The sequence below is a fragment of the Sesamum indicum genome, linkage group LG12 (genome assembly GCF_000512975.1).
Source record: "Sesamum indicum cultivar Zhongzhi No. 13 linkage group LG12, S_indicum_v1.0, whole genome shotgun sequence".
NCBI classification, from domain to species: domain Eukaryota; kingdom Viridiplantae; phylum Streptophyta; class Magnoliopsida; order Lamiales; family Pedaliaceae; genus Sesamum; species Sesamum indicum.
In genome coordinates, this window is record NC_026156.1 from 4346059 (window position 1) to 4371807 (window position 25749).

Below are 25749 nucleotides of genomic sequence, written 5' to 3' on the forward strand. Positions count from 1 at the left end.
ATGGGAATCCTCGTAAGGCATCAAACCCGGAACATTACTGTTAGCAGCTTGAACGTTATCTTTTAGACCCATACTACCGAATTTCTGCTGCTGAAGGCTAGAAGCAAGCAAAGAAGCCATTGTAGAAGTGGAGGGAAAATTTGAAGATCCGAAGAAGATAGAATTATTACCAGGATTCGGAAAAAGTGATGAACTTGAAGTACTGATAACATCCTGGATTTGCTTGAACCCATTCTTGTATTCATCGTTCGGAGCTTCAGTCGCCATGAGCCCTGACGAAAACCCTATTCCAAGACCATTCATCTGAGGCTGATGATGAAGATCGAAACCTGTACTGTCGGAAGAAACCCTAGTTGAACTAAAGCTTGAAAATGGAAAGTTGAGCTCAAGAGGATTAGTGGGCAGGCTGTAAAACAAGGGATTGTTACTATGGTTTGAAGCTGGAGGCAGATCTATTTGTGGCTGAACACTAGGGTTTGCAGCTGCAGTTGAGTTGGCGGAGGAAATCCCATCGCCGCTGTGGCGCTTCACCCTCTTGTTCTTCCTACAACCTCCGCCGACGGGGACATTCCTAAGGGTTCCCCCTCTAGTCCAGTAGCGCTTACAAGCTTTACAAAAGTGTCTGGGCTGAGACAAGCTGTAGTTGTTGTAGTAGCAGAACTTGGTATTGGAGGAATCGCAGCGGGGGCACTTGAGGGGCTGGTGATGAGGATCTTGGGTTGTTTTTTCCATAGCTTTATTTGCTGATGATGAAGCCATGAAACTTTTGTGATCATCAAGCTGTATCTGGTTCTGAACAAACAAAGAGAAAGAAAAGGTTAGGAAATGGCGTGCTTTTAGGGTAAAAATTAACAACACAATAGGGATATTCTACGACAAATGCTAGGAAACAAAAAATGGGGTCATCTTGTTTGTGTAAATAATTGAGAGAGAGAGAGAGAGAGAGAGAGATGAGAGAGAGAGTAACCTGTGGCCATTGATTAGTAGTGGTTGAAGAGATGGGAGCGATCATCATCATCTTCTCACAGTTTCCTACCATTTCTTCTCTCCTTCACAGAAAGAGGAGTACAAAGAGTAAGAAGACAAGGAGCAGGTGACGACGTGAGAACTCGTTGACGGGCTTCAAATATTTTCAAACAGAATGATTAGAAAGGGAATTCACTCATTCTTTAATTCTAATTTCACGTGAATTACTCACTTTTTAATTATAAATTATATGAACTAGGCGTTGATGCATGTTATATATCCTTTTCAGAATCAGAATTAGATTCTTGTCAAATATATATATATATATGTATTTATATATAAGAGATTTTAGTTAAATATTTTTCTCCAAATATAAAATAGATAATAATAATCAGTTACTTCACCAGTTGATTACTTTGTTTTTTTTCCATAAAAATAAAATTAGTTGATTTATATATTTGAGTTGGATCATAATTAATTATAAAACTGGACCACGAATATGAATCATTTAAATAATATTATGCCCAAAAATAAGGGCATAAGTTAATTTATGTGAGTTTCGGTTGAGCAATTAATAATTCAGAAATCATGAACTTGATATAAAATCAAAATATTTAAGTAATTAGCGCTTAAATGAAAAAAATTAAGATGAGAGAATGTGTATGCATATATATATATGATTATAATAAAACAGGGGAGGTACGCGTAGGGACATTCTTAATCCAAGAAGAGGACAGAGAAGTAAAGGCGCGGCATATGACAGATGAATCTCGAGAAGTTCAAGAAAGTAATAAAAAGAGAACAATTTACATGGAATTTGCAGACCCCAACACAACTCCACCCCAACCCCAACAATCTGTATCTATATATCTATCTATCTCTACTCTCTAGTGTTCTTGAGAATACTATAGAATAGAGAGATAGAGATAGAGACATAGATAGAGGGAATCCCTAGGGCTCGATACCCCAAGCTGGAACAGCAAATCCCACTTATTGTTCTTGTATTAAAATAATTGCAACTATGCACATCATCAATTCTCCCTTAATTTCGTCGGCTATTTTTTAAGTTAAAACATTCCACACTAACAAAAGTGAAGCAAATTCCCTAATACGGGCTGCCCTACCTCTACCTCTACCTCAATTCCAATACTAATAATTAAAAACGCAAATTACATATGTGAACGCCACAAAATTTTCTAGTTACTGGGACATTAAAAGAGAGAAGTCGTGAAATGTCTTTTTGGGTGTATGTATTGCTTTTTCACGACTTTAAATGGAGGAGTAGATATATATAGGTATGTGTATGTGTTTGCGTATAAAGAATCTGACAAGAATTTGCAAGTACGTCAGAATTCAGATGGCAAAAACGAGTTGAGTGAACTTTGCAGAAAACTACACTGTCGGGCTCCATTTTTTTAATACTAAAGAATTGGAATTGGGAGACTCGAAAATTCCAAAGAAAAAGGGACAAGAGATCCCATGTGGTTCCATCCATCCATCTTCTGCTCATTACCTACGTACATCTATACATAAATACATACATATATGCCTTTATTCACAACCCTTATTTGCTGGAAATCTTTATCTTTTTAAATATATATATATATATATGAACAGTTTTTTATTATTATTTTGTAATAGACATAGACATATATATAAATCACGAATTTTTTAAAATATAAACAAACAATTAGATTTTTTTGTTGCCGTTTAAATATATATATATATATATATATTGCAGCACTCTACTTTAAAAAAATATATTTAAAATAAGTTGTTTCAAAAACTTTAAGAAATATTGACAACATTTTATAAATTATAAAATATGCTAAAAAATTTATATAAATACAACATCGTAAGTTAACTTAAAGACATATATACTTGCAGAACTTGAACTAAAAAATACAAGAGAGTAGAAAGTAGAGAGTAGAGAGTAGAGTGTAGTGTATGTGAAGTGCGTATAATAAAAGTAGAGAAAGTGTAGAGAGAATGAATAAGGAAGCATGTGGTGGTGGCAGCACCTAAGAGAAAAGGCATTAAACAAAATTTAAATTAAAGAATAATTAGGAAGTGGAACAAACCGATTTTGTAGTCTTCCAAGGGATTTTCTCATTCTTCTAACAATCCCATCATTATTCCTCACTTGCACTTTTCCTTTTTTCTTTTTTCTTTTTTAATAATAAAAAATTGAATAATTAACAACATCTTGCATCTTAATTAATGAAATTATTATACGAACAGACTTAGTACCAACTGCTGCATGGTTATGTGTATAAATTATTTCTGTCACCTTCTCCTTTACTTGATTGGTTTTCATTGGAATTGATTGTATTGTGACTTATTTACAAATAAAATAACTGATTTACAAATAATGAATAAGTTTAATCTTATGAATTTAAATTCTACATACGTATGTATATTTGTCCCGTTTTATATAAAATTATATTTATTTGATGTATTAATCGAAGGAACAATTACACTCTCCTTTCCTAAAATTTGGTGTAACGTAAATTTTTTATGATTTGAGAAATTACATCTGGCAATTCTGACGTTTGCTTCCATCTAACAAATAAATTCTTCTATTAGTCAAATTCATCAAATTTACTGATATTAACAAAAACATAATAAAAAAATTTATATGTACTCCTGATTGACTTATTATTAATTTATTGCGCATTAAATAATTTTTTTTACGATCAAATTATACCTCCTTTTTACTAAAAATATTCAATTATTATAAAGTCAACGATTACAAGTCTTTCACTTTCATTGTATCTTGGTATATAAATATGTAAAGATGATAAGCTAACTCTTTTTGGAAGGTATTGCGAAAATTTCTATAGTATTTGAGAAGAGTCATCAGCTGGTTCCCCTGCTTTGCTTTCAACAATTAAAGCTCCTGTCTTGTTACATACAGAAATAAACCGACAAATTGCTATAATTAATAATGTCCTGAGACTGCACCTATCTTCAGATACTCTTCGATATGGATATAAGAGGAGAGAAGAAGAAACCAATTTTTCAAAACTGTCGTCATAAAATTGGTTCCTGGAAATATCAGTTCCAACTATATAATATTATTTATTCACTTATAAATATTGACTAAGATGGCAATATATATCAGTTTTGTTCACAATATCTTCTTTTATAAATTTCAATTTTAATTACCACTATGAATAGGACAGACCTCAAAACTCATCAAATACAACCATTACATCGATGAAAGGATCCAGATAAACAATCATTTTATATAAAAATGCACAATCTCGTTTATTTTGATAAAAACAGTGATTATATAATTATATTAATATCAATAAATTAAAGATCGTATATCGGTTCGATAAATAAATTCAAAATTATAATATAAGAATATAACAAACTCAAGTTAAATAAAATATACTCATTACAAATCTCCTTGATTTCTTAATATATCCGGCAGCAGTAGTTAACAAATAACATACTTAATATTAAATTATGAGATGATGAATATTAATAAATAAAAAGAAAAAGTGATGTTAGGACATGATTGATTTCGAAATCTTGGTAAAAACTAGAATGCGAATTATAGGGCCCTCAATCACTCATTCACTGACAACCCCACAGCCACATGAGTCCATGAGAGGCGAAGGGACAACACAGATTCCATTCCATCCCAACCAAATGGCGAACATGAAAGAAACTCAACGTGCACGGTTTGTACACAAATACAATTGGCAAACACTCATTTCTTCAGGGGGACCAAACTCCCATTCCAACCTTACCCATCAACATATCATTCCTTTACCAAACAAACCATGTCCAGACAAACCTCCCCCCCTTTAATTTCCTATGCATTTCCTTAGTTCCAAAGCAAAACAATTTCCAATTGCTTACCGTATCAACTTTGAATCAAATGTATCTCATTTTGATTTTTTTCTACTAATTATCGTGAGAGCTATACAAGAAGATAATATCCAAGTATTTCACCAAAACGATTCACAATCCCAGAGTATGCGCTAATCTATAATGGTGATTAGAATTAGGGTCATCCAACAAAAAACGAAAGAAGAAAAGGATAATTTTTTTTAATGAAACTCCAAAAAACTTAATAATTTAGTTTATTATTAATCATAGCATAATGCATTAAGTATTGGTACTGATTATAATATTTATGTTGCATAAATTTAAAACTTTGGTAGTGGTAGTAGTAGAGCATGTATTATGCAATCCTAATTAGAATCTAAGAAAGAATGTCACACGTACGTAGGGTGAGCTGCACCCACTACCTAACACCTCAATTTTCAATTATGGCACGCCAAAGTGCATTGGTCAAAATGAGTCCACATGCTTCACTATATTAAGCATTATTATAGCGAGGACAGTGGCCCCACTGCTAATTCAGGACTTTTCTAACCTTACCCACAAAATGGTACAACTCAACTACTTATATTTTCACACAAAAAGAAATCAGAAATAATCTAGACACATCTATTCGAGGTTTCTTTTTTCATCCTTAAATTCGAATACAAGACCTTTTCAAGAAAATTTTGAACCTAAATCATTGAGTTGTTCCTTAAAAAATACAAACGTCTCCATTCACTCAAAACCCTTGTTTCTTCCTTTTTTTTTCTAGTTTCACCTCAAATAAATAAGCAACCATGAAAGATGGTAAGAATCAACAGTTATATTTTCTTGTATCAACAGCAGAATGTCATTTACGATTTTGTATTCTCTGTTACCTTATTTTGAAATCCTATAAGGATGCAAAAATTGATTTTCAACAACCCACCAATCGTAAATCATATTTTGAATAGAACCAATATACACTAGCTCTTAAATTTCTGAACAACTTGACAGCACCGTTTGGGTCAATATTCTTTGAACATGAACAAAACATTTAGAACATGAGTTGGTGCGGAGATCCATCAACTTATCAGTTAAAAGATCAAAATACCTCCAGTAATTATGACCTTACGCTCCACATATCTGCAACTTTTCTATGTTCCACACCAACCCAATAATATCATTACATATCCATCCAATCAACATCCTACAATTATACACGCCATCTTCACGTGAATTGCTCCTAATTGAACAGAAATTATAATATGTTATACCATTTGCATCTTCCGCAGATTTAATTCTCAAATCAGACATTAGAGAGCTATACTTGAAGTTGTCCTAGTATTTCTCTGCCCTATATCCATGATCTATAGGAACGAAAGACTCAAATTACAACTTGAGATTGAATTACCATTGAGACGACCTTCGCTAAGAGAGCTTGACCGCAGCCTCATGTGACAATCATAGATAAAAAAAAAAAAAACTGTTCGTAGTAAGATGCATCGATACAAAAGAGTGAGTTCAGACACGGTACCACACACGGTTGATACGATCGACAAATTTTCTTATCATTCTTCTGTGAAGAATAGTCTAAAATGGTTGGGAATAGGCTAAAGTCAAAACCCAAACAGGAGGCGGAGGCGGAGGCTACCATGTAATTGGAAAGGAATTTGGTGTGGGGTCTTAAGCATGCAGGATGGAGATTTTCTTCAGCAAGACTACACTTAAAATTGAAGTGGACAGGTTTACAGCAGAAACACACTAATGATGTGCCACTGACAACAGTCCTTATCTCCTAATTAAGTTGTCAGTTGACTTTGGAAACTAAGAAAATTGTACACCTAAATGTCAATGTATGATAAATAAACTGTCAAATTAAAGAAAGAATGTAAATGAGGTAGTCAATAATTGAGGTTTGCAAAATATAATGTTTATGTACACACTCTTGCATTTAAAATTTAAATACAACGTATGGCAGCAGGTGAAGAAAAAGACAAGAGTCACAAAAGACATCAGCGTCAAAGCTTGTTGGCCCAATTGGCCCAATTCCACTAAGACAGATCATTTTCAATCAAAAGGTTGTGATTTCGATTCCCCAAAAAATTGTGTTGATGAATAAACTATAAGTATCTCTATAAATGATCTACGATTCTAAAGACATATAAACCACCCAAATTAGAAAAAAGAAACATCACTATCAAAATGATTAGTGAACGCTAACAGAGCATGGACAGAAGAAAAAACTCGAATGAAAATAAAATGGAGAAATTGCAAGTTGGAAGAATGAGTCATGACAATAAAAAACAAAAACCCAGAGACATCACCTGTTAATTTTGTGGTGGTTAGGACGTAGAAATTACACCCATTTTTCCCAATTGCAATTTCAATTTGGACAGAACCAAAACCTAGGCAATTAAGCACAACTGCCGTAGTCACGGGACCACAAATCCATACTTAGTGCATGTATACAATGACAGCTTATGAGGGTCAAATTCAAATAATCTTTTACGACAGTGCATGTCCTAGAAAAATTCCATTGATTTTACCTGCTGATTGCCAAACCAAACCCCAGGGGACCATTTCGCGCCACAAGTCTGTGTCTTGGATTTGTGGTCCTCCACATCCTATATGATTGAACACTTTGTTTTTAATTCCATAACACCACAACAAAACTGAAAAAGTCCAAGCTTCTTCATGATTGCGAAAATAAGTTTTCATAAATAGAATTTAAGATGTTTGGACGTTTCAAAAACATATACTTGTGTTTTCATAAATAACAGAGGTCTTGGATTCGAGTCCCGAATCAAGGAATCAACTCTGATCATCCATTAAATTATTTATATGCGTACATGTATTCATGAGTAGCAAATGTAACTATTCCCAAAATTAAACAGGCATGGCATGGCAAAGCCCAACCAACCGCAGTCTAAACTGGGCTTTGGAGTCTCACATTTCAATTTGAGCCTCAACAGTGAATTTATAATAAGTAGGCCGCAGTTCGAATCTGAGATGGGCTTCTCTCCACTTCTTGGCCGACAAAAATGTTCGGCCGACAGACCAGCCACCAATAAAGTTGGCTTTTGATCGTACGATCGAAATGCTTTACTGTATGATTAACTCTATTTCTTAAGAAAAAATAAACGGAAAAGGAAAAGGGTAAAAGTGAATCCGATACTCTCCAAAATCCAAACAACGCAAACCTCAAGAAATATGCATAAATTATTTATAGTGGAACTTACAAATTAATCACCAAACGCAATTCTCACATCAAGAAAGGGATTCAAAGTATTATTAAATCCAAAAAAACAAAGAAGAAAAAAAAAAAAGGAGAAGTGATTCAAAGTATTCAATCTTCCCACCAACTCAGCCAAAATATACGATTGTTCCTACCCATTAAATCACACTGGATAATGAGGTTGAGATCTCAAAACTAAAAAACTTTGAGTTTTAATTATATGCGTGTATGTGTTTGTATACTTTTATAGTAGTATGTGTATGATGTTTCTTTGTTTCACCTACAATTATTGACTCATTTAGAAATATTATTGTACTACGTATCGACTGTTGTAATAATATATTACTTGCTTTAAAGACATCACTATATTTAGAAAAAAAAAAAAAAGATGATCACACAGAAAGACAGAAATGAACTATAGCACAACATTTCTAACTAACTTTTTTTTTTCTTTCTTTTGATTGGCATTCCTTTTCTTTGTAAGTGAAATATCATTATGAAATAATAAAAGAATAATTACTTTTACATCCCAAACCTATGATCTCCTTACATAACCCACTCATTTTTTACATAATTATAAAAACCACTCTTGCATAATTACAAAACACCCCCTAACAACCAACAAGCAAAGCATGATTTGCGTAATGACATTAATATTTTTGGAGAATATATGTATAATTTCAAAAAAAACATGGATGGTTTGTAGAGAGTGTGCAATTTTCGATTAATCTTTGTCCAATATTTGGTTATCTTTTTTTTTTTTAGAATTTTCATATTCAATTCAATTTCAGTTTTTGTGCCAATTAACCAAATCGAATGCCTAATTTTAAAAAATATATAAATATCATATATATACATTAAATATCTTAATATTTGCATTTACAACAAAACAATAATAATTTTATAGTTACTCCCTAATTATTATATAATTTATAATCAATAAATTAACATTACATTTCGGTTAACCAAACTTTTGGTTAGATTCAGTTAATCGAACTGAACACCCTAATGATTTGTTGTAAATGATATTGATATTTTCTGATGAATTTACGTGCAATTGTTGAAAAAAAAAAAAAAAAGAAACAATTTGTATAAACAAACTATAACGAAGAAAGTACAAACAATGATTCATGAGATGCTACACCAGGTGCATATTGCACCACATGTTTCACCCCACGTGTCTCCATAGAGGATATGTGACAAGAACCAAGGTTGAACGCAGTGGGTGTAGCATATAACACACCCAACAACATGAAAATCAAAAGAACAAAGGAATCGCCGGTGCCTAATAAACTCCAATTAGTTCCCACCACAAAGTTAACTTTACCAAGACAAGGACTACTATTCATATTTGCTTAGGACTCGTGCCATAGATTAAAACGCTAGCTAAATAAAATGGTCAACCGTCAAATTTCACGTGACCAACACAGACGTACATATTCCCGTTACTAGGAATAATCCGTATTGACAATCACATTCACGTATTTATTCCACTGGGGTAAATTTAAAGGCACCTTAGATGGGTCATCAGTCAAACAGCTGTCCTCGTACAAGGGGTGGACCAAACCATGTACATATATACTGGCCTAATTTTAATTTAATAATAAGGGTACCAAAACATTGGTAGATGCACCAGTTTCACAACCAAGGGTAAGTGCCCACTTTGTTTCAAATCTATTGGTTGCACTTAATCTAGCATCCCAACAATTCATGTGGGCAAAAATTTACTCAAGGACATATCATAGAAACAGACACATGCACAACACGTGGCCAAATATGAGTGGGGCTTAATTCTTTTTATTATTCCACTTTTCACTTTCCAGCCAGGTACCTAAAAGAAATTGTGTGGAAACTGCCTCTTAGACTAAGACTGCCAAAATCAGCAAGAAATAATTACTGAGTAGAGGCAAATTAAGGGCATAAACAAATGTGATCTTGATGCTATAACTTGCTGTCTACCAATTCTGGGAAAAAGTTTTCTCTTATTAATCTTGTAATAGTTATAGCTAACGTAAAGCTGTGAAAGGAAGTCTTGAGAGATGCAAGTCTGGCAGACGACTCCTGTACACTCATAATTTTTTATCAAGAAACTATATAGGGCATTAAAGTTTTGAGTGTGATTGGAAGGCTAAGAGGGGACTTCAATTTCTCTTTCAACATCTCCAGAATCATATTACAACGACCCCTACCAAATTAGAGAACTTTAGCAACTTTAACATCAAAATCATACAGTACACAAGTGTAGACTAGGCATTGAAGAAAAAAGAATGGTACCTGTGGTCCTCGCCATATTCTTCATCTCTTTTTCACCATTCAACTTCACTCTCTTCACCTTGTTTCACTTGTCCGGACACCAAAGTTCTCCTTACCAAAGAAATGGAAACAAGCAAAGAAGCAGGAAAACGGATCGCTGAATTGGATGAGGAAGGTGAAGAAGATGAAGACGCTGGTGAAGATAACAAGAAAAAAAGAGCTCTGAGTCCCTCTAAAAGAAGGGTGTCTGGCGCAGGAGGGTCAACGCAGCGTTCCTGTCAGGTGGAAGACTGCACGGCTGATATGGCTGATGCCAGGCCATACCATCGTCGGCATAAAGTTTGTGAATTCCATGCTAAGGCTGCAGTGGTTTTCCTTGCTGGGCTACAACAACGCTTCTGTCAGCAGTGCAGCAGGTTCAGTTCTTAAATTCATTCAAGTTCTCTTCTATGTTTCTGCACCACATGTTTGTGAATACAGAAGTATTGGGGCTTTTTGGGTTTTGGTTTTTCCTGGTTTAAGGTAATAGGCAAAGACCATATACTATTCAACAAATAAAAACGGACGTGCAACAGGCTCAGAGATACTTGACAGACTATAGAACATAAGACTTCAATGCTGCACAACATCAAGTAGCAGATATGGAACAGTAATAATTAACTGAAGAAGTGATAGATTTCTAATAGCTCAGACTTCTGTGAAAATACTGGGATCTTGTATCTAAGAGATATATTATAGATGTAAAGAAAAAAGATCTACGGTATTAAGAGAACCCTTACATATCACAATAGTGAAACAATAAAATGGAAATTGTACTAGGCACAAAACTATGGCTTATGACTCAAAATCAGAGCAGAACGATAAAATTGTCCAGAATTAAGCATTCCCACGCAGAGGCCTTTGGCTGAGGTTTCAACGAGAAAAAGACTTTTTGTATTAACACTTCCTAGTGTACTGTCACTTTAGAATGATTCAGTACATGTCCATCTCAGTCAGGAATCAGTCGTTCATGTAAATCAGCAAAATTGTACTCTGCATGTCATTCAAATGATTCTTTATATGTTCTTTTTAATCTACTATGTAATTGTTATAGTCAATTATCCATCTACACTTACAATGTACCACTAGACGTAAATTCCCATGGGCACTTCACTTAGCCAGGATAAAGGTAAAATGGAGATATGAGGAACGAAATAGGGAATATAGCTTTACCTGTTCAACATTCACTTTCTGCCTCTGGCTACCGTGTCTTACAGGTTTCATGAGTTACAAGAGTTTGATGAAGCTAAACGAAGTTGCCGCAGGCGTTTGGCAGGACACAACGAGCGACGCCGCAAGAGCTCATATGATTCTCATTGAGAAGAGACGTATCAAACTAATGCCATTTTTCTGGAGCACACAAATCAACTCCAACACTAATGAAGATTGCCTCATATTCAGTCTTGAAGAACGAAGCATTAACATTCTGATCATTGAGAATGCTCTCTATCTTCTGTCAATTTCCAGATTTCTTTCAGAAAGCGCTAGCTCTATCTGTATTAGTCAAACTACTTTTCAATCAGCAAAAAAAAGTAAATGGACTGTGCTCCTGCTTCTTGGTTTGCTTACATTGGTGTTGGGTACTAAATAGGCATGCATCTTCCACACCGAATACCGATAATGATGCACCAAATACTTTGCAATACACTGCTTATTGTTCCTCAACAGCTACAGCTTTAAAATAATTAACAGATTTGAGATTCCCACTTGCTTTATGTGCTTAAAGCTGATCTCCCAAGGATTAGAAAATTCAACTGAGCAAACATATGCCTGGCTAACATCCTGCAGAGTCATACTGGCAATCAACGGCAAGTGCCTGCAATCACAACCTCCAATTTCAAGCAAATACCACATTTTGCAATACTTGTTCTTCATAATAACAAAAGTTAGTATTCTGTAATCATAAAGTTTTGAAGATAACAAATCCAATTCAGCAATTATTCAGATGAACAGACAACTATTTCTAGAACAGTTAAAGTGATCATGAAAGCACAGAACTGAGTAAGAGATGCTACAGGAAATTGTTCAGTTAAGTAAATTTGTAAAAATGCACCAACTATCATTATTTCAATTACCCGGATCATACAAAGCTAAAGTTGATCTGATCCAAGTCACCAAATGATACAAAGAATTGTTGTTTCCACCATCTTTGAATATTTGGCGGTGGATGCAAATCTGCTGATGATACATTTTGTGTGCTTGTTTGGAAGGACAGAGTTCCACAAAAACATATGTCCAGTAAGCAAGGCCCACAACCAAGCGCTGTCCCCACAAGGACAATTATGCCTTCCAAATCCCCTATGCAGACCGACCAAAATTACATCTTCCATGAAGAACAGCCATCATATATTAATGTTTCTAAACCTTAGCGAGAACAAATGCAGTCACCACTCTCAACACTACCTCAAGGAAAAAACAACAGTACTGTCCAAGAACCTCTACCTTCAATAGGCAAAATAAAAAGGAAATGATTAATTATTTAAATCTTATGTCTTGTGTGATATCCAGATGGCTATAAAAGATATGCAATCCACTTAGTACACATTGTGTATTCTAAGAAAGGAAGCTAACTTTTCATTCACAACCATAAGCACAGATCAGGCACATTAGATTTATCTAATATCAATAATAGACAATGCAGCAACGGAAACCTTAAAAGAAGACGAACATTTCAAAACCTGCTATCCAAGGAACAAGCTACAAAGAACATTTGCTACTCACAACTCTGAAAAGGTCTCTCCTATAGGTCGAACATGGTGTACACCTTCTTTACAGGAAAACAGGCCAAAACTCAGGATGCCAAGGCAACAAGAGAAAGGAAGAGGTCTAAAGGGTGAATTATTAGGGTCTGGTGGAGAACAACTCTGATTCGAGGGGGCTGGTACATAGAACCGGGGAGAAGCTAAAGGTCATTTCAGAGCTTCAAAGATGACGCAGGGATGACTTCTTCCGGAAAGAGACGCGGCTGTGGTGAAAAGCCAATTATCTCGCTTGCAAACATATCTGGGCGGGATAGAACTGATTTCACCATACAATCTTGGCTCATTCACGTGGACTTAAAAGACAATTTACAATAGTTCAGAGTTGACACCCTCAAATGGCAGTGCTAATGGTTTAGAGAAGTAACCAAAAGTATTAATCTTCTTCCACCTATCACCCCACATGAAGAAGAGAAAAGAACAAAGAAAAGAGCCTGGTAGTGCTGATTTTTAACCCACAAAGTTAATAGTCAAGATCAGTTCATGATACCACCAAAATAAGTCAACAAGGTCCATCCCAGAAGATATTATAAGATTCTAAATGAAAATGACACTCAAATTTGACAGTAAACATAATACGATGAAGGCGAGCATGAGTTACCAAAATTCCAGAAACGGAATAGACAAAAGGCAACACCTTTTACAGAAGTTTCATTGTTTCACTGGATAAGCTTCAGATAGATAGTCTATGACTTACATCAAGAACTCACAAGTCTTTATTAAAGAGAGTTAAACAGTTGATTTCCTTACAATGAAGATTTTCCCGCTAAACAAACCAGAATTTAAGAGTGAACAAAATAAGATGAATGCCAGCATGAGTTACCAAAAGTCTACACAGAGAATAGACAAAGGCAATAACAACCCTTTTACAAAATATTCATTGTTTCATTGGATAAGCTTCAAATAGATTGTTTATGAATTACATCAAGAACTCACAAGTTCTTTATTAAAAAGAATTAAACAGTTGATAGCCTCAGAATGAAAATTCTCCAGTTAAACAAACCCCAAGAAGAATGCACCGAAAACATCCAGCATATTATCATTTGCAGTTAGTTGAGGGAGCTTTCAAAACCTTCAAACATGCTTGAACAGTTCCCTGCCAAACTAACCGGCCAGATGGAATTCCCAGCGATATGAAGTGATCCAACTTTAAAGAGACTCACTTGTGATAAGCAGAGCATGAGGTTGAACAATACAGACTTCAGTTCATTACATCAATCAATCAACACTATTGTATCACATCAGATCGTCATGTCCCGAAAGAATCACACAGAATGCCGATGACAATCAAGCACCATATGTTAGCAAGATCACAAGAAAGAACTGCATCAGATCTGGTGACAATGCACCAGGCTTAATTACGCTTGATCCCTAACATTTTCATAGCCAATTCCCATGTGACAATAGCAGCAGCATTAGCAGGAAATGCTCTAACTATTGTAGGACCAAGACCTGTATAGCATCCACCAAGTCCAGATCTCCTGTAAATCTAGCAATAAAAGAGAATCAGCACTTGCTGCTACTTTACTGCACTTCCTAGAAAACGAAAGATCCTCGTTGCTTACAGATTCTAGAACCCGAAATGGATTTCTTGTATGGTTTTTGTCTGGTGAAGTTTGAATTATAGTCTTTGCTACATCCATCGGTAGAACAGCACACCAACACTGACATGTGCAAGAATATTCCGATAATTTAAAGTATCAGAAGAGAAAAGATAGAAATAAAAAGGGAAAAGATAAAGTGAAAGCGGTCAAGTATTAATAAGAGAAATCGAGTCAATAGTCTTTGATATGTGTAATTAACTGAATACTTACTGCTATTCCACCTAAACCACCACTAAGAATCCCAATTCCCGCATCAATAAGATGTTCTGGATCACCGGAACCGTCCCCGACCGACAGATGCATGTAATAGCGCACATGCTCATAAATACTAAAGAAGATTGCATTTCCAATAGATTCTCTTAATAAGGTAGCAACTCCTCCCCGGAATATGCCTGTGATCTGAAGAGAAATTCTATCAGCTAGAAAGTACTCCAGTATTTAATTTTAACTGACCCTAGTGTTCCTCACCCCTTCAGTTTTTACAGTTTTAAGAGCACAATCAATAGGACCACTATATCTGCTGGAGCTTGGAAGGGAAGAATCAACGCCTTGAACTTGCATCCTACACTGAAAATCACATAATTACACAAACGAACCTTAACAGCTCAGTGTTCAAATTATCAAGCTATTGATGCTCTTACCTTTATCAGCTCTGATGGGCACAATATTAAGCTGATAATAGCTCCAGCAAAAGCCCCTGAAGGAACTATAGCAAGAGGCTGTGGCTTTTCATTGCGTATTTCTCCCTATAAAGGCAACAAAAGTATTAATTTGATTACATCAATCATGTAATCAAAACCTCAACCAAGAAGCAACTCAATGCATGGAGGACGGTGATGTCTATAAAGATTCAAAATATAACAGTGTAATAAAACCTGCAGCGACTTCTTTGTCTGGGAATAAATTCCGAAGGAAAGTGAGCTTTCAAAGGCCATTCCCAGAAAAGATGATGTAGCACCACAATAGAGCCCTTTCACCTGTCATAACAACCAAGTATTGGTGCTAGCAAAAAGAGGAAGCACGTGCTACCATATATTAGTCACACCAAACCCACAAAATCACCTAGAATATGCTATAAGGCTCATGACATCCTCAATGGTGAAACTGAGAATGAAGAATAGTTCAACTAAAATTGACTCTATACATAGCATAGTAAAAATATGGAGGCATAAAGATCTTGAAATAGCTTGGATGAGACAAGCAGACACACATGCATGCACGAATAAAAGACTGTGGCACATTGAAAGTAAACTCTCATAGGGAGTGAGATGAGTACTCCTTCTGTCTTCAAAATTCTTGCAGTACAGTGCAAACCACCCTTGTACTTGATCCCATGAGCTCCTGTATTGTGCTTTTGAAGCTTCACCTGATAACACAGACCAAGATGGATAAAGGTAAAGGCCTTGCGAAGATAAATAATGGGGTTAGCTTCAAATTTTTCTTAACCAACTACGTCAATGCACTGAACTGAAAGGGTTTCCTCCCACTAATAAAAGTAATAAGTTATAGGTTCAAGACTTTAACCACAATGCCGATGCAACTCAGAACTTCAGAAAGGTACCAAACCATTTCTCCTTTTTTACGGTTTTTTTTTGGTGTGGCATGAAAGATCTATGAAACCAATGTGCATAGCACAACTGCAAAATGCCAAACAATAATCATTATACATCATATTTTTATTGTCAAAGCTCGGATCCCAATGAAGATAAACAATACTGACAGCATAAGTGCTGAATCTTGACAGCAGTGTATATGACTCACCCCAATCAGTACTAACGATAAAGGTGAAGAATACTAGCATGGCTGGATTCTTTCACTGATGAAGCTTCTATAGGAGTTTCTAATGAAAAAGGGCAACCAATGATTTCTCTGCTTAGTAATTAGCGATCGGACTTTCATAGTGCCTTTGCCTAAGGCTAATAGAACTTAGGATGGAGAAGTCATTTGAAAATAGTAGGATAACGGAAAGCATTTTAAGGCACTTTCATTCTGTTACATCAGCCTATTCTTCCACTCTGTTACATCAGCCAATTCGTTGATAAGTTGTCAACAGAACCCAAGGGGGGTATTATTTCATTCAGCGTCAATATTATATGATATCTGTGATTAAACAAATTCACTAAAACAATCAATTCTCAACACCAAGCAGTCAGTAAATTGCGGTGTACAATATCACATTCACCAGACTCTGAAGCAAAGAAGAGTACGGAAGAACAAAATCGAAGGAGTCAAAAGAGAAACGTATGCTTCTAAGTGTGTGCGCCTGAGAAAAAGAGAGAGACCTTGACGGTGTCGAAGGGATGACCAACAATGACGGTTGCAACTCCCGCCAGCATACCCGCGACATACTCCTTGTAACTCGAACGCAACACCGAACTCTCCCCCATTATTTATTCTCTTATCTCGAGTGAATTTTCTCTCTCCGGAATCTCAAACTCTAGATATGAACCTATAAAAAACCACAATGGGCTGCATCATGTAGCCGATTGTATGAAAAATTGGCGTAAATCACCACACGATGTCCACGAATTTTCGCAGATCAAACGAATCGAGGGCGCCGGCCCAGTAGGTCTTTGGTGGAACAATCGCAGCGGGGACGGCGGCGGCGGTTTCTTGATTGATTAGATTGAATTGCGTCTATTATCTTTCGGGTTCCAAGCGGATGAGCAGGAAAAACCCCGTTCTACCCCTCCAACGGATCATTTAAATCGCATTTACAAATAGGCGACTTTATAATTCTACAGTTTCGTAAGTTTTATTCATCATGTTGGCAAATGGTATGTCCGGGTTTGGTTCCACGAAAAGGCAGATCCGAATAGGGTCAATAATGGATGAATTCGAAATGAATCAACTCCTATTAGGACCTCGTTTAGTATAGTTTTAGCATTTAGTATTATAATACGTCATGCATGCTAATTTAACTTTTTTTATTAATACTATCCAAAATCAAAAACCATTTTTCAATCTGATTTGGACTTTTGACGTGCCCAAAACAATCGAAAACAGATATTAAATTGTCCACTTTGATCCCACTTGGTACTCAGAATACTCAGAAAGATATTTTACTTATTATATTTTATTAAAAAAAATAAAGCACATAAGCACAAAATAAGAGAAGATTTGCACGTACATATGCATCGTATTGATTAATTTTATGGAGGAACATGCTAATACATGAAAATGTAACCTTTCTGTGTAAGGATGGAAGAAACCACATGACACGGACCAAGACTTTCAGCCCACTTTTATCTTGGCTAATTTCAGCCCAAAAGTTACAAAGCTCACATAAATTATATAAGCGAGCCATGAACGCGGCATAATTATAAGTACCTCCATGCAATCATAATGAGAGAAAAGCATTAAAATAAAATCATTACTTTCCGAAATGTCATTGGCATACACAAAATACTTTTGTACATACTTCATATAAACATCCAGGCAATAAAGTTACATTACAGCAATGCAATCACTTAAAAAAATATAACATTGCCGTATATAAATACAAATAACCCAAACAGTGAGGTGGATAGTCCATGACAAGCTTAATGACGCCTGGATTATCCTCATGATTAAAGTACAACAAACAAATTACTCCTCCAGATAATTATTTGGTGGTGCCATTTATTCTATGTGTAGGAGTATAATGCTCGTGCGGTTGTGTGTTTACCTTTCATTTGAGGAAGAAGAGTATCGAACAATCACAACTTACTGGGTATAAGTTCATTAGTAAAGGTTCCAGCCATGCCATGCTGCACTGTCTTTTTCAGCAACTCATTTCTATCGGCAATAAATTTGGCAAAACGAGAACCTTTAGTACCTTTGCTGTTGTCTTCTGCAGGAAATTGTGGTGTATCAGGTAAAGGCTCGGGCTTAGGATATAGTGGCGGCATCAATGCCCACACAGAAGAAAGGTGTTCATTAGGCTTGTCAAGTTCTTCCAAAAGCGAAAGATCCTTCATATCTGATATAGAAGTAGGGATTCATCAGAATTAATCAGAAAATTTTCTGAATGCAATTTTCCAGACTGAGGGGTCACGGTGTAATTGGACCTATCCTCAGAGGATGTTGTAACCATCCTTATTTTTCACATGCATTTCAACTAAAATAGTGCCACCAGGGTAAGATTGCTCCAGCAACTTCTCCAAGATATGTTGAGTTGATTTAAGTGGTTTATCATATTTTTATCACCATTACTTTCTCAAATTGACTGAAAAATGCTATTGGGTACTCAAAAAGTTAGAAAATAACCTTTGGAGAACTTCAAGATAGGCTCAAGAGCAGGACATGGGATGCTGAAGTTCAAATGCGGGATAACCGTCCCTCCTCCATGCTTAGCATTGCTGTGAGAACAATTCAATAACTACAAAAGTTCAATGTGCATCAAGCCAACACAAATACAACCATTTGCAGAACAGACTCCAAAATCAGAGAATGCAAAGAGAAACAAAATGGTGTCCATGGCAGGGGAATGGGTTAGAGAAAAGTGCTAAAAGTGGCATACAAACTTGCAAAGCAACTTAATTAAAACTACTCAGCATGCCAATTATCTCAGCAGAATACAATACCTCGTGACAAGACCAATCATGCGACCATCCGAGTTAACAACAGCACCACCACTACTACCAGGATGGACCGCAGCAGTAGTCTCCAACATGGCTGGAAATTGCTGGCATGAATTCAGTCCACAGTATGTTGTAGGCTGCAGAGACCTAGTTGCTTCAATTACTTTAGCTATTACACCGACGCAGACAGATGGAAGGAAGTCTGAAGAAATTCCAAAGAGCCATCAAATTGTCAAGCTAACTGTAAAGGAATATAGAATTAAACAATCAGAATGAGAGATTCTAATACGCATCCATCACTAACATATTTAAAGAGGCATATATAAATAGTTTTCAGCCATAAATGGAAAATGATGTGAACCTAATTGTCAAAGCCACTGTAGCCAGCCACATGTCTAATGGAATAGACATTGATCTAGAAAGTAGATTCACATATTGTAAGAGTATCAGTCACAAAAAATATTCCACTGCAGACCACCACCGATACAATTCTATAATACGTACATATACAAACTTTAACAGAACAGACATCAGAACTGATGAAATGCTTACCACAACGAGGCCCAAAGAGTCCATGTCCAATAACATATGCCTTTGATCCAGGTAAGGGGCGACCAACATCCATGATAATAGGACAAAGTTGATCAGGAACAGTCTCAAGCTGAAGTAGTGCGATATCTAAGGGACCTCTGGAAATATATACTACTCTAGCATCAGTCCACATCCAAGGATCAATAAAGTCTAAGCGCACACGTAGTCTGTGGTTTATGTTGGCTGAGATGCATCCAGAGAGGGCATTCTCATATTTCAAAGAAACGTCTTCTGCTTTTAAATTTGTTCGCAGCAGATTCTGACTTGATCTTTCACCAGTAAAAGTCTCGAGCCTCATATGAATGTTTGGAATTATATTGGCCTGTGGCTTGGTCTCATTTCGGTCAACCTTTGCAGCTGTTTTGCCAAACCTCCATGGCTCCAGGAGATGAGCGTTTGTGAGGACCAGACCTTGTTTATTGAGCAAAACACCAGATGCCCATGATCCATCATCACTGGTAATAAGACAAATCGAAGTCATTGCCTTATCAACTGGAGACAGAAGCTGGGAACCAGAATGAATCTGCTCGTGCAAATGATTTGAGAGTCCATCTGAGTAGCCTTTAGGTACACTATTCTCCTGAGCGTTCAAGTTTCCATTGTTATAATTGACTCCTTTCCATGTAATATGAGGCTCCTCCTGCAACAAGTCACTGCAAGCAGATGCAATCGCTTCCCATGGAATCACCATCTGTCAAACCAAAAAGCCACTATCATATAAAGTAGGCATATGGCTATTTCAAGGAAAAGAGGTTCAGTTTTGGTGTTAATAATATGGGAAACATTAAAGTAAACAGCAGTGTCCTCAACATGGAAGAAGATATTGTGTGCAGCACTAAGAAAAACTTTCTTAGAAGACACGAGAAAGATAATGCCCCTCCCCCTTCCCCGAAAAAAGAGGTCCATACCAAGAGGCCCACCTTGCAAAATTTCAATTCATTATTTCACAATATAATGACAAAAATTCTATAGTTACTACAGCTGTTCTCCAAATCCATAATCAAACTTGACGGGATTAACTTGTTTCCTCAGTTTTGTTCTATCATCAAATAAGACGAAGACCATAAAAGGCAAATTTGGATGCATATAGATGATAATAGCTTAGGAAAGCTACACACAAGAGGGGTCAGATCATAAATAATTTTAAGTTTTAACTTGTAGAAAACTAATCCTTATGACCGACACATATTTGCATATGATAAACCCAACACAAGATGCTCAGTAAATAAGGGGGGAGAGACCACACCCTCCCTACCTGAATTTCAGTACCACTAACTTTTTGCCGCAGTGGTCTTGTCAGAATACCAATAAATTGAGCATGTTCGCTAAAAACTGGGCTACCCTCCATCCCTGAAAGATTCAGAGCTTGAATGCTATCAGGATCAACAAGATACATGACTCGAGGATGGGAAACCTTATACACACCGGGCATGGAAAACCAAACACTGTGGATTATGTTACTTTCCACATTATATCAGTGCATAAGCACACCTCTTGGTGTTTTCATACCCAGTGCATATAAAGTTCCCCTCAAGGATAACATATTGAGGCTAGTTGCTCGCACCAGGAAGACACCTAATATCAGCCATCAACAAAGATCTTCTGAAAGAACTGGGTGGGTAGCTGTTGCCAATGGACCCCACAGAAATACTGCAGTCAGAGCAGGATTAACATTATATCAGGATATCATCATAATAAGCAATTGTGCATCACAACTTGACATTCAAGATGTGTGCGAGTGTAAAGGGATTTTCTTTTATTAGCCAATAATCAAAAATTGACTGGAGGAACACAAAAAGAAGTTACTTGTTAAAGAAGTGCAATGGTGATAATATGCCAAAAGGAGAACCCATAGCCAGAAGAATGTCTCCTCTATTGGGAATAGATGCTTGCAACTTCAGGGAATTCTGAAAACAATTATTTATGCTATCATTATCAGCACATAGCAACTGATAATTGTTTTAAATAAATGATGGCACCAAAAATCAATTAGAACTTGCTATAATTATGCAATTATATTGAGAAAGCCAGTGGGGAAATCTCATAGTACCATGGAAAATTTGGAGGGAATTGCTAGTAGGGCAATCCTCGTAGCTGATTGCCCCATAAGATTAGGATCGCTTGACTCCATCCTCGCCATGGGCCAGTGGCTCTGGAAGGATGATTGCTCAACCTGAAATCATCAGTTGATAGTTCCTGTTACATAATACACCATCTATGTAGTCAAATTTTGTTATGTGTTTTCAGAAACACTTCCAACTTCTATTTATACAAGACCCAAAAAATTCCAAAGAAAGCCGACTAGCATTGCTAAGGAACTCCTGCAATAGCCAACATGGGCATACTATATTAGATGGACACGAACCCTGAAAGTAGAAAGGCCTCAGAGTGCGAGATGTGCTGTCAAATGCTGCAATGAATAGCTAGCCTCATTTGACCATAGACATCAAATTAGATTCAGAGGCTTATAGGTTAAAAAGCAAGTGCCCATGCATGGTTAAATGACTGAAGCCACTCAAAATGGTAAAATTAGCATACACCCAAGGTTCAACTGGATGTAAAAGGCTTTGTATTAGGGAAAAGTTCTACCTTCCCATGAAAATGGAGCTCAAATGAAATCTGTGAAGACTTCATTAACCATTGCGGAAGTGTGGAGTAGAAGTGATTGGAAAAGAATATATCGTACCTTTTAAAGCTACTTATGGTGCAGCAAGGATGCTTTTCACATTCAGATTTCAGAAACCACGTATGTCAAACCATGTGAATATAAACTTATCAATTTGTAATATCAAAAGCAAGTTAAATATGTTATTTTTAATACATGAAAAGCATATACAAACTCGGGTAAATTACAATAAGCCCCCCTAAGGTTTGCCATAATTACAAATACCTCCTCTTTGTTTGAAAAATTACAAATACCCAACTGAAACTACAAATACCCCTCTGCAATTAGCTGTTACAAGGCGGTATTTGCTAGGGTATTTGCAATTTCAGGGAGTAGTTTGCAATTTTTCAAACAACAGTGAGGTATTTGTAACTATGGCAAACCTCAGGGAAGCCCGTTGTAATTTACCCTAAAAACTTTCTATTTTGAATTTTCTTTTGTACTTCGTAACTAGAAACTGTGATTCTTATATGTGTATTTATTTACACAATATAACATGTACTCAAATGTTGCTTCATGCATAGAAAGGATAATGTGACAGAGAGCTTAAACTGGTTCCCACTCCCTGCATGTCAACTTGACATTAAGCATCAACCGCAAAAATTGAATTATATTTACTATCACAAAATAAAATAACTGAGATGCAGAGTGGCTTCAATTAAACCCATGAGAAAACCTTTTGCCTTCAAAGGATGGAAAATAGTAAACTTTAATTTTTGAGAAAACTTTTACAACAGATAAGAAGGTGGAAAATGAAAAGTAACCAAGCTACCTGTGCATGAGAACTATCCGGAATATGCTGAGGAGAACGGCTGTGAGAGGCTAGAGACCAACCAACTTCCCAAGTACTTTCCAGTGAACCACAAGAAGCTTCAATCAGTGATTGAACAGCAGCAGATGACTGGGGGATGTTAACCTTCAGAGGATCCACAAATTTATTGTTGAGAGCTTTCTTGAAAGATATTAAACAGTAAAAAATGACAGAACTATGCATAAAAAGATATTGTGCGTGAAAAAATCTAGCAGAATAACATCCAAGGAACAATTCATGTACTCACTAATATAGTGTGAAAGCAACTACACAAGGAAAACGGCTTAAAATAATGAATAGTTTAATGACTTTGTTTCAGAGGCATTTAAGATATCTAACTGTGTCAGCATTGTAGCAATATGCCTACCATCTTTAGTAGCTCGGCAGGAATCCAAGGTAAAGCCTCCATGTTTCCATCTACCATAGATTTGCCCTAGTCATCAAAAGTACATACACTGATCAGCCGACATATTGCGAACCCAAAAAAGTTAACTAGACATTAATCACTCTGATAGCAGGTTATACCTCCATTAGTACATCAATCCGAACACCCGGTATTAGACGAGGTTTGTCCTGCAAGGATTGAAGAGCACAGACTCACAGAAATCAATGACCTAAGCAACTAGTTGAAATACCATCTTGCGGATATAAGTGCATCAATACTCCAACCTTTGATGTGTTTTCCCGATATTGTTGTGATACAAATGGTTCGATCACAGAAGCAGCCGTCAAAACCAGAACAGTCGCTGAAGATTTGAGGTCACAGCTACTACCTGTAGTAGCACTTTCATTGGAGGCTGGGAAAATCATTCCTGATGCTGAGATCATTGTTTTGCCAGAACTACAGAAACACAACCGTATTGTTTTCGCTTCAATTAAAGTGTCTCGTTCTAATCCAAATTCAAGCAAGCACAGACACGCATACACACAATATAAGATGATCTATGAGGTGTGTATATAAGTCCTAATGACTCACTTGTAATGGTGGAAAGCATGATTCCGCATTTTTACACCCTTTGGGTCCTGAATACAAAGCCCACAAACCCATCAACGCATAATAATGGAAACGTTGCAAAGAAAACTGATTCAAGATTCCCGTAGACTTTAAAGAAAGGGAGAAAATACATAGTAATAAGCTACACAAAAATATACGACTAGATATGTGTGAAGAGCGGGGAAAGAAACTCACAGGCCCTTGGACTCTGACCATTACGGCGAACTTGCGAGCAAATTCAGCAACTTCAGGAAGACCCATATCCAGGTACTAGGGTGTAAGAACAGAGGGTCTAGCGATGAAGCTGCATACAGCTCTTGAATACCCCTTTTTTATCTAGGGTTTCAAGAAATCAATCAATAATTTGAATAACAACGTTACGCAGGCGAGCCTGGTGGTGATGTATTGACATGACATTAGTGGGATAAAAATCGAAGAGCAGAATTCCGATTCACGAGGCATACCAGGAGTAGACGACGACGTTTTCCGGTCCGCCGCAACTTTTCCTTCCTTGGAATCTTTTCCCGTACATATGTCTCCGTGGACTTTTTTTCTCCATAATCAGTATGATATGATGATTTGATTAGAAACTGGAAGTGGAATACCACAGTATTAGTATACCAAACTTTATGTTTTATCAAACTAGCAACGGTGTTCCTTACATGTAAGTTTATTGGATGCAATCTTAAAATTATTCATATTTTTTAAATTGATTATAAAAATTAATATATAATAATCTGAAAACAAAATAATTCCAATAAAATAATTATTTTTACAAAGAGTAAATTTCAAATGAAAGACAATAGAATTCTATTGAACTAAGTGAAATTTATTCATACATTAAATCTTTATATTTACGAATCGTTCCAATTTGTAGTTGTACTTACTTCTAGATGGATTCACCTTTCATCTACATAAATAAGAAAAAAATTATAAATATAATTAAAATTCTTATTTTCACAGAAATAACTAAATAAGTATTCCAAAGAGAAAATAGAAGAAAGGTGAAAACATATTTTGATACATGTATCAAAAATCATCGAGTACCCACAAAAAAAACTATATTCACCATTAATTAAAGCTACCTTATTCTATATCCCCCGAAACAAAAAAGAAAAACTGCAATAGGTATTAACTAAGTTATCTTATTTATATTCACGAAAACCACCATTGTAAATATGAGCAGACATGTGATAAGGGGGCGATGTTGGATGTGCTTTATATTTTACCATCACCCCGGTATCATTAAAGCAATAGATGAAAGTCGAATTTTATGCCAGCTCAAGGAGTGCACCGATATTGCTTGAGGTATATATGTTCTAATTTAAATAGTCATTACAAAAATGTCGTATTGAATGATCTTTGTTGGAGAGTTGGCCCTAAATATCAAATCAGAAAATCCAAACGAATTATAAAAAAGATAAAGAGCCAAAAACTAGGTGCATTTG

The 25749-nt window shown here is 36.1% G+C and overlaps 4 protein-coding genes across 5 annotated transcripts in view; 1 reads left to right on the top strand and 3 right to left on the bottom strand.

The window, feature by feature from the left end:
* LOC105175554 (dof zinc finger protein DOF1.4-like) overlaps positions 1-1167 on the bottom strand; it is a 2058-nt gene extending 891 nt beyond the window's left edge. Inside the window, 2 exon segments of the mRNA XM_020698520.1 lie at positions 1-792; positions 968-1167. The exon segment at positions 1-792 is cut by the window's left edge and continues 5 nt beyond it. Of these exon segments, the coding sequence (XP_020554179.1) occupies positions 1-792; positions 968-1039 (864 nt within the window). The 5' untranslated portion in view covers positions 1040-1167.
* On the top strand, positions 10027-11927 carry LOC105175555 (squamosa promoter-binding protein 1). The gene is made up of 2 exons (XM_011098026.2): positions 10027-10692; positions 11533-11927. The coding sequence occupies exons 1-2, from the start codon at positions 10400-10402 to the stop codon at positions 11633-11635; spliced, it is 396 nt and encodes a 131-aa protein (XP_011096328.1). The 5' UTR covers positions 10027-10399; the 3' UTR covers positions 11636-11927.
* LOC105175556 (mitochondrial arginine transporter BAC1) lies at positions 13939-17478 on the bottom strand. 2 transcript variants are annotated; one of them, XM_020698548.1, is made up of 8 exons: positions 16961-17478; positions 15955-16044; positions 15554-15655; positions 15320-15424; positions 15147-15245; positions 14889-15077; positions 14640-14738; positions 13939-14555 (listed from the first exon to the last, which is right to left on the bottom strand). In XM_020698548.1, exons 1-8 carry the CDS (start codon positions 17063-17065, stop codon positions 14505-14507), a joined length of 840 nt encoding a protein of 279 aa, XP_020554207.1. In that variant the 5' UTR covers positions 17066-17478; the 3' UTR covers positions 13939-14504. The 2 variants fall into 2 exon arrangements, with proteins under 2 accessions (XP_020554207.1, XP_011096329.1); XM_011098027.2 differs by having other exon boundaries at positions 13939-14563; positions 16961-17472.
* On the bottom strand, positions 18038-24920 carry LOC105175557 (glyoxysomal processing protease, glyoxysomal). The gene is made up of 15 exons (XM_011098028.2): positions 24766-24920; positions 24497-24637; positions 24284-24330; positions 23977-24148; positions 23833-23880; positions 23675-23740; positions 23269-23412; positions 21882-22004; positions 21638-21738; positions 21396-21481; positions 21087-21181; positions 19793-20522; positions 19244-19442; positions 18927-19018; positions 18038-18639 (listed from the first exon to the last, which is right to left on the bottom strand). The coding sequence occupies exons 2-15, from the start codon at positions 24560-24562 to the stop codon at positions 18377-18379; spliced, it is 2232 nt and encodes a 743-aa protein (XP_011096330.1). The 5' UTR covers positions 24563-24637; positions 24766-24920; the 3' UTR covers positions 18038-18376.

Excerpts from the sequence above, each read along its gene's own strand:
- LOC105175555 (XM_011098026.2), top strand. The coding sequence starts at position 10,400 with ATGGAAACAAGCAAAGAAGCAGGAAAACGGATCGCTGAATTGGATGAG. Across the intron at positions 10,693-11,532 it reads TTCTGTCAGCAGTGCAGCAG|GTTTCATGAGTTACAAGAGT; the intron begins GTTCAGTTCTTA and ends CGTGTCTTACAG.
- LOC105175556 (XM_011098027.2), bottom strand. The coding sequence starts at position 17,065 with ATGGGGGAGAGTTCGGTGTTGCGTTCGAGTTACAAGGAGTATGTCGCG. Across the intron at positions 16,045-16,960 it reads ATCCCTTCGACACCGTCAAG|GTGAAGCTTCAAAAGCACAA; the intron begins GTCTCTCTCTTT and ends CTGTGTTATCAG. Across the intron at positions 14,564-14,639 it reads CATTTCGGGTTCTAGAATCT|ATTTACAGGAGATCTGGACT; the intron begins GTAAGCAACGAG and ends TTTTATTGCTAG.
- LOC105175557 (XM_011098028.2), bottom strand. The coding sequence starts at position 24,562 with ATGGGTCTTCCTGAAGTTGCTGAATTTGCTCGCAAGTTCGCCGTAATG. Across the intron at positions 22,005-23,268 it reads CGGATAGTTCTCATGCACAG|GTTGAGCAATCATCCTTCCA; the intron begins GTAGCTTGGTTA and ends TGATGATTTCAG. Across the intron at positions 21,739-21,881 it reads TTCCCTCCAAATTTTCCATG|AATTCCCTGAAGTTGCAAGC; the intron begins GTACTATGAGAT and ends AATTGTTTTCAG.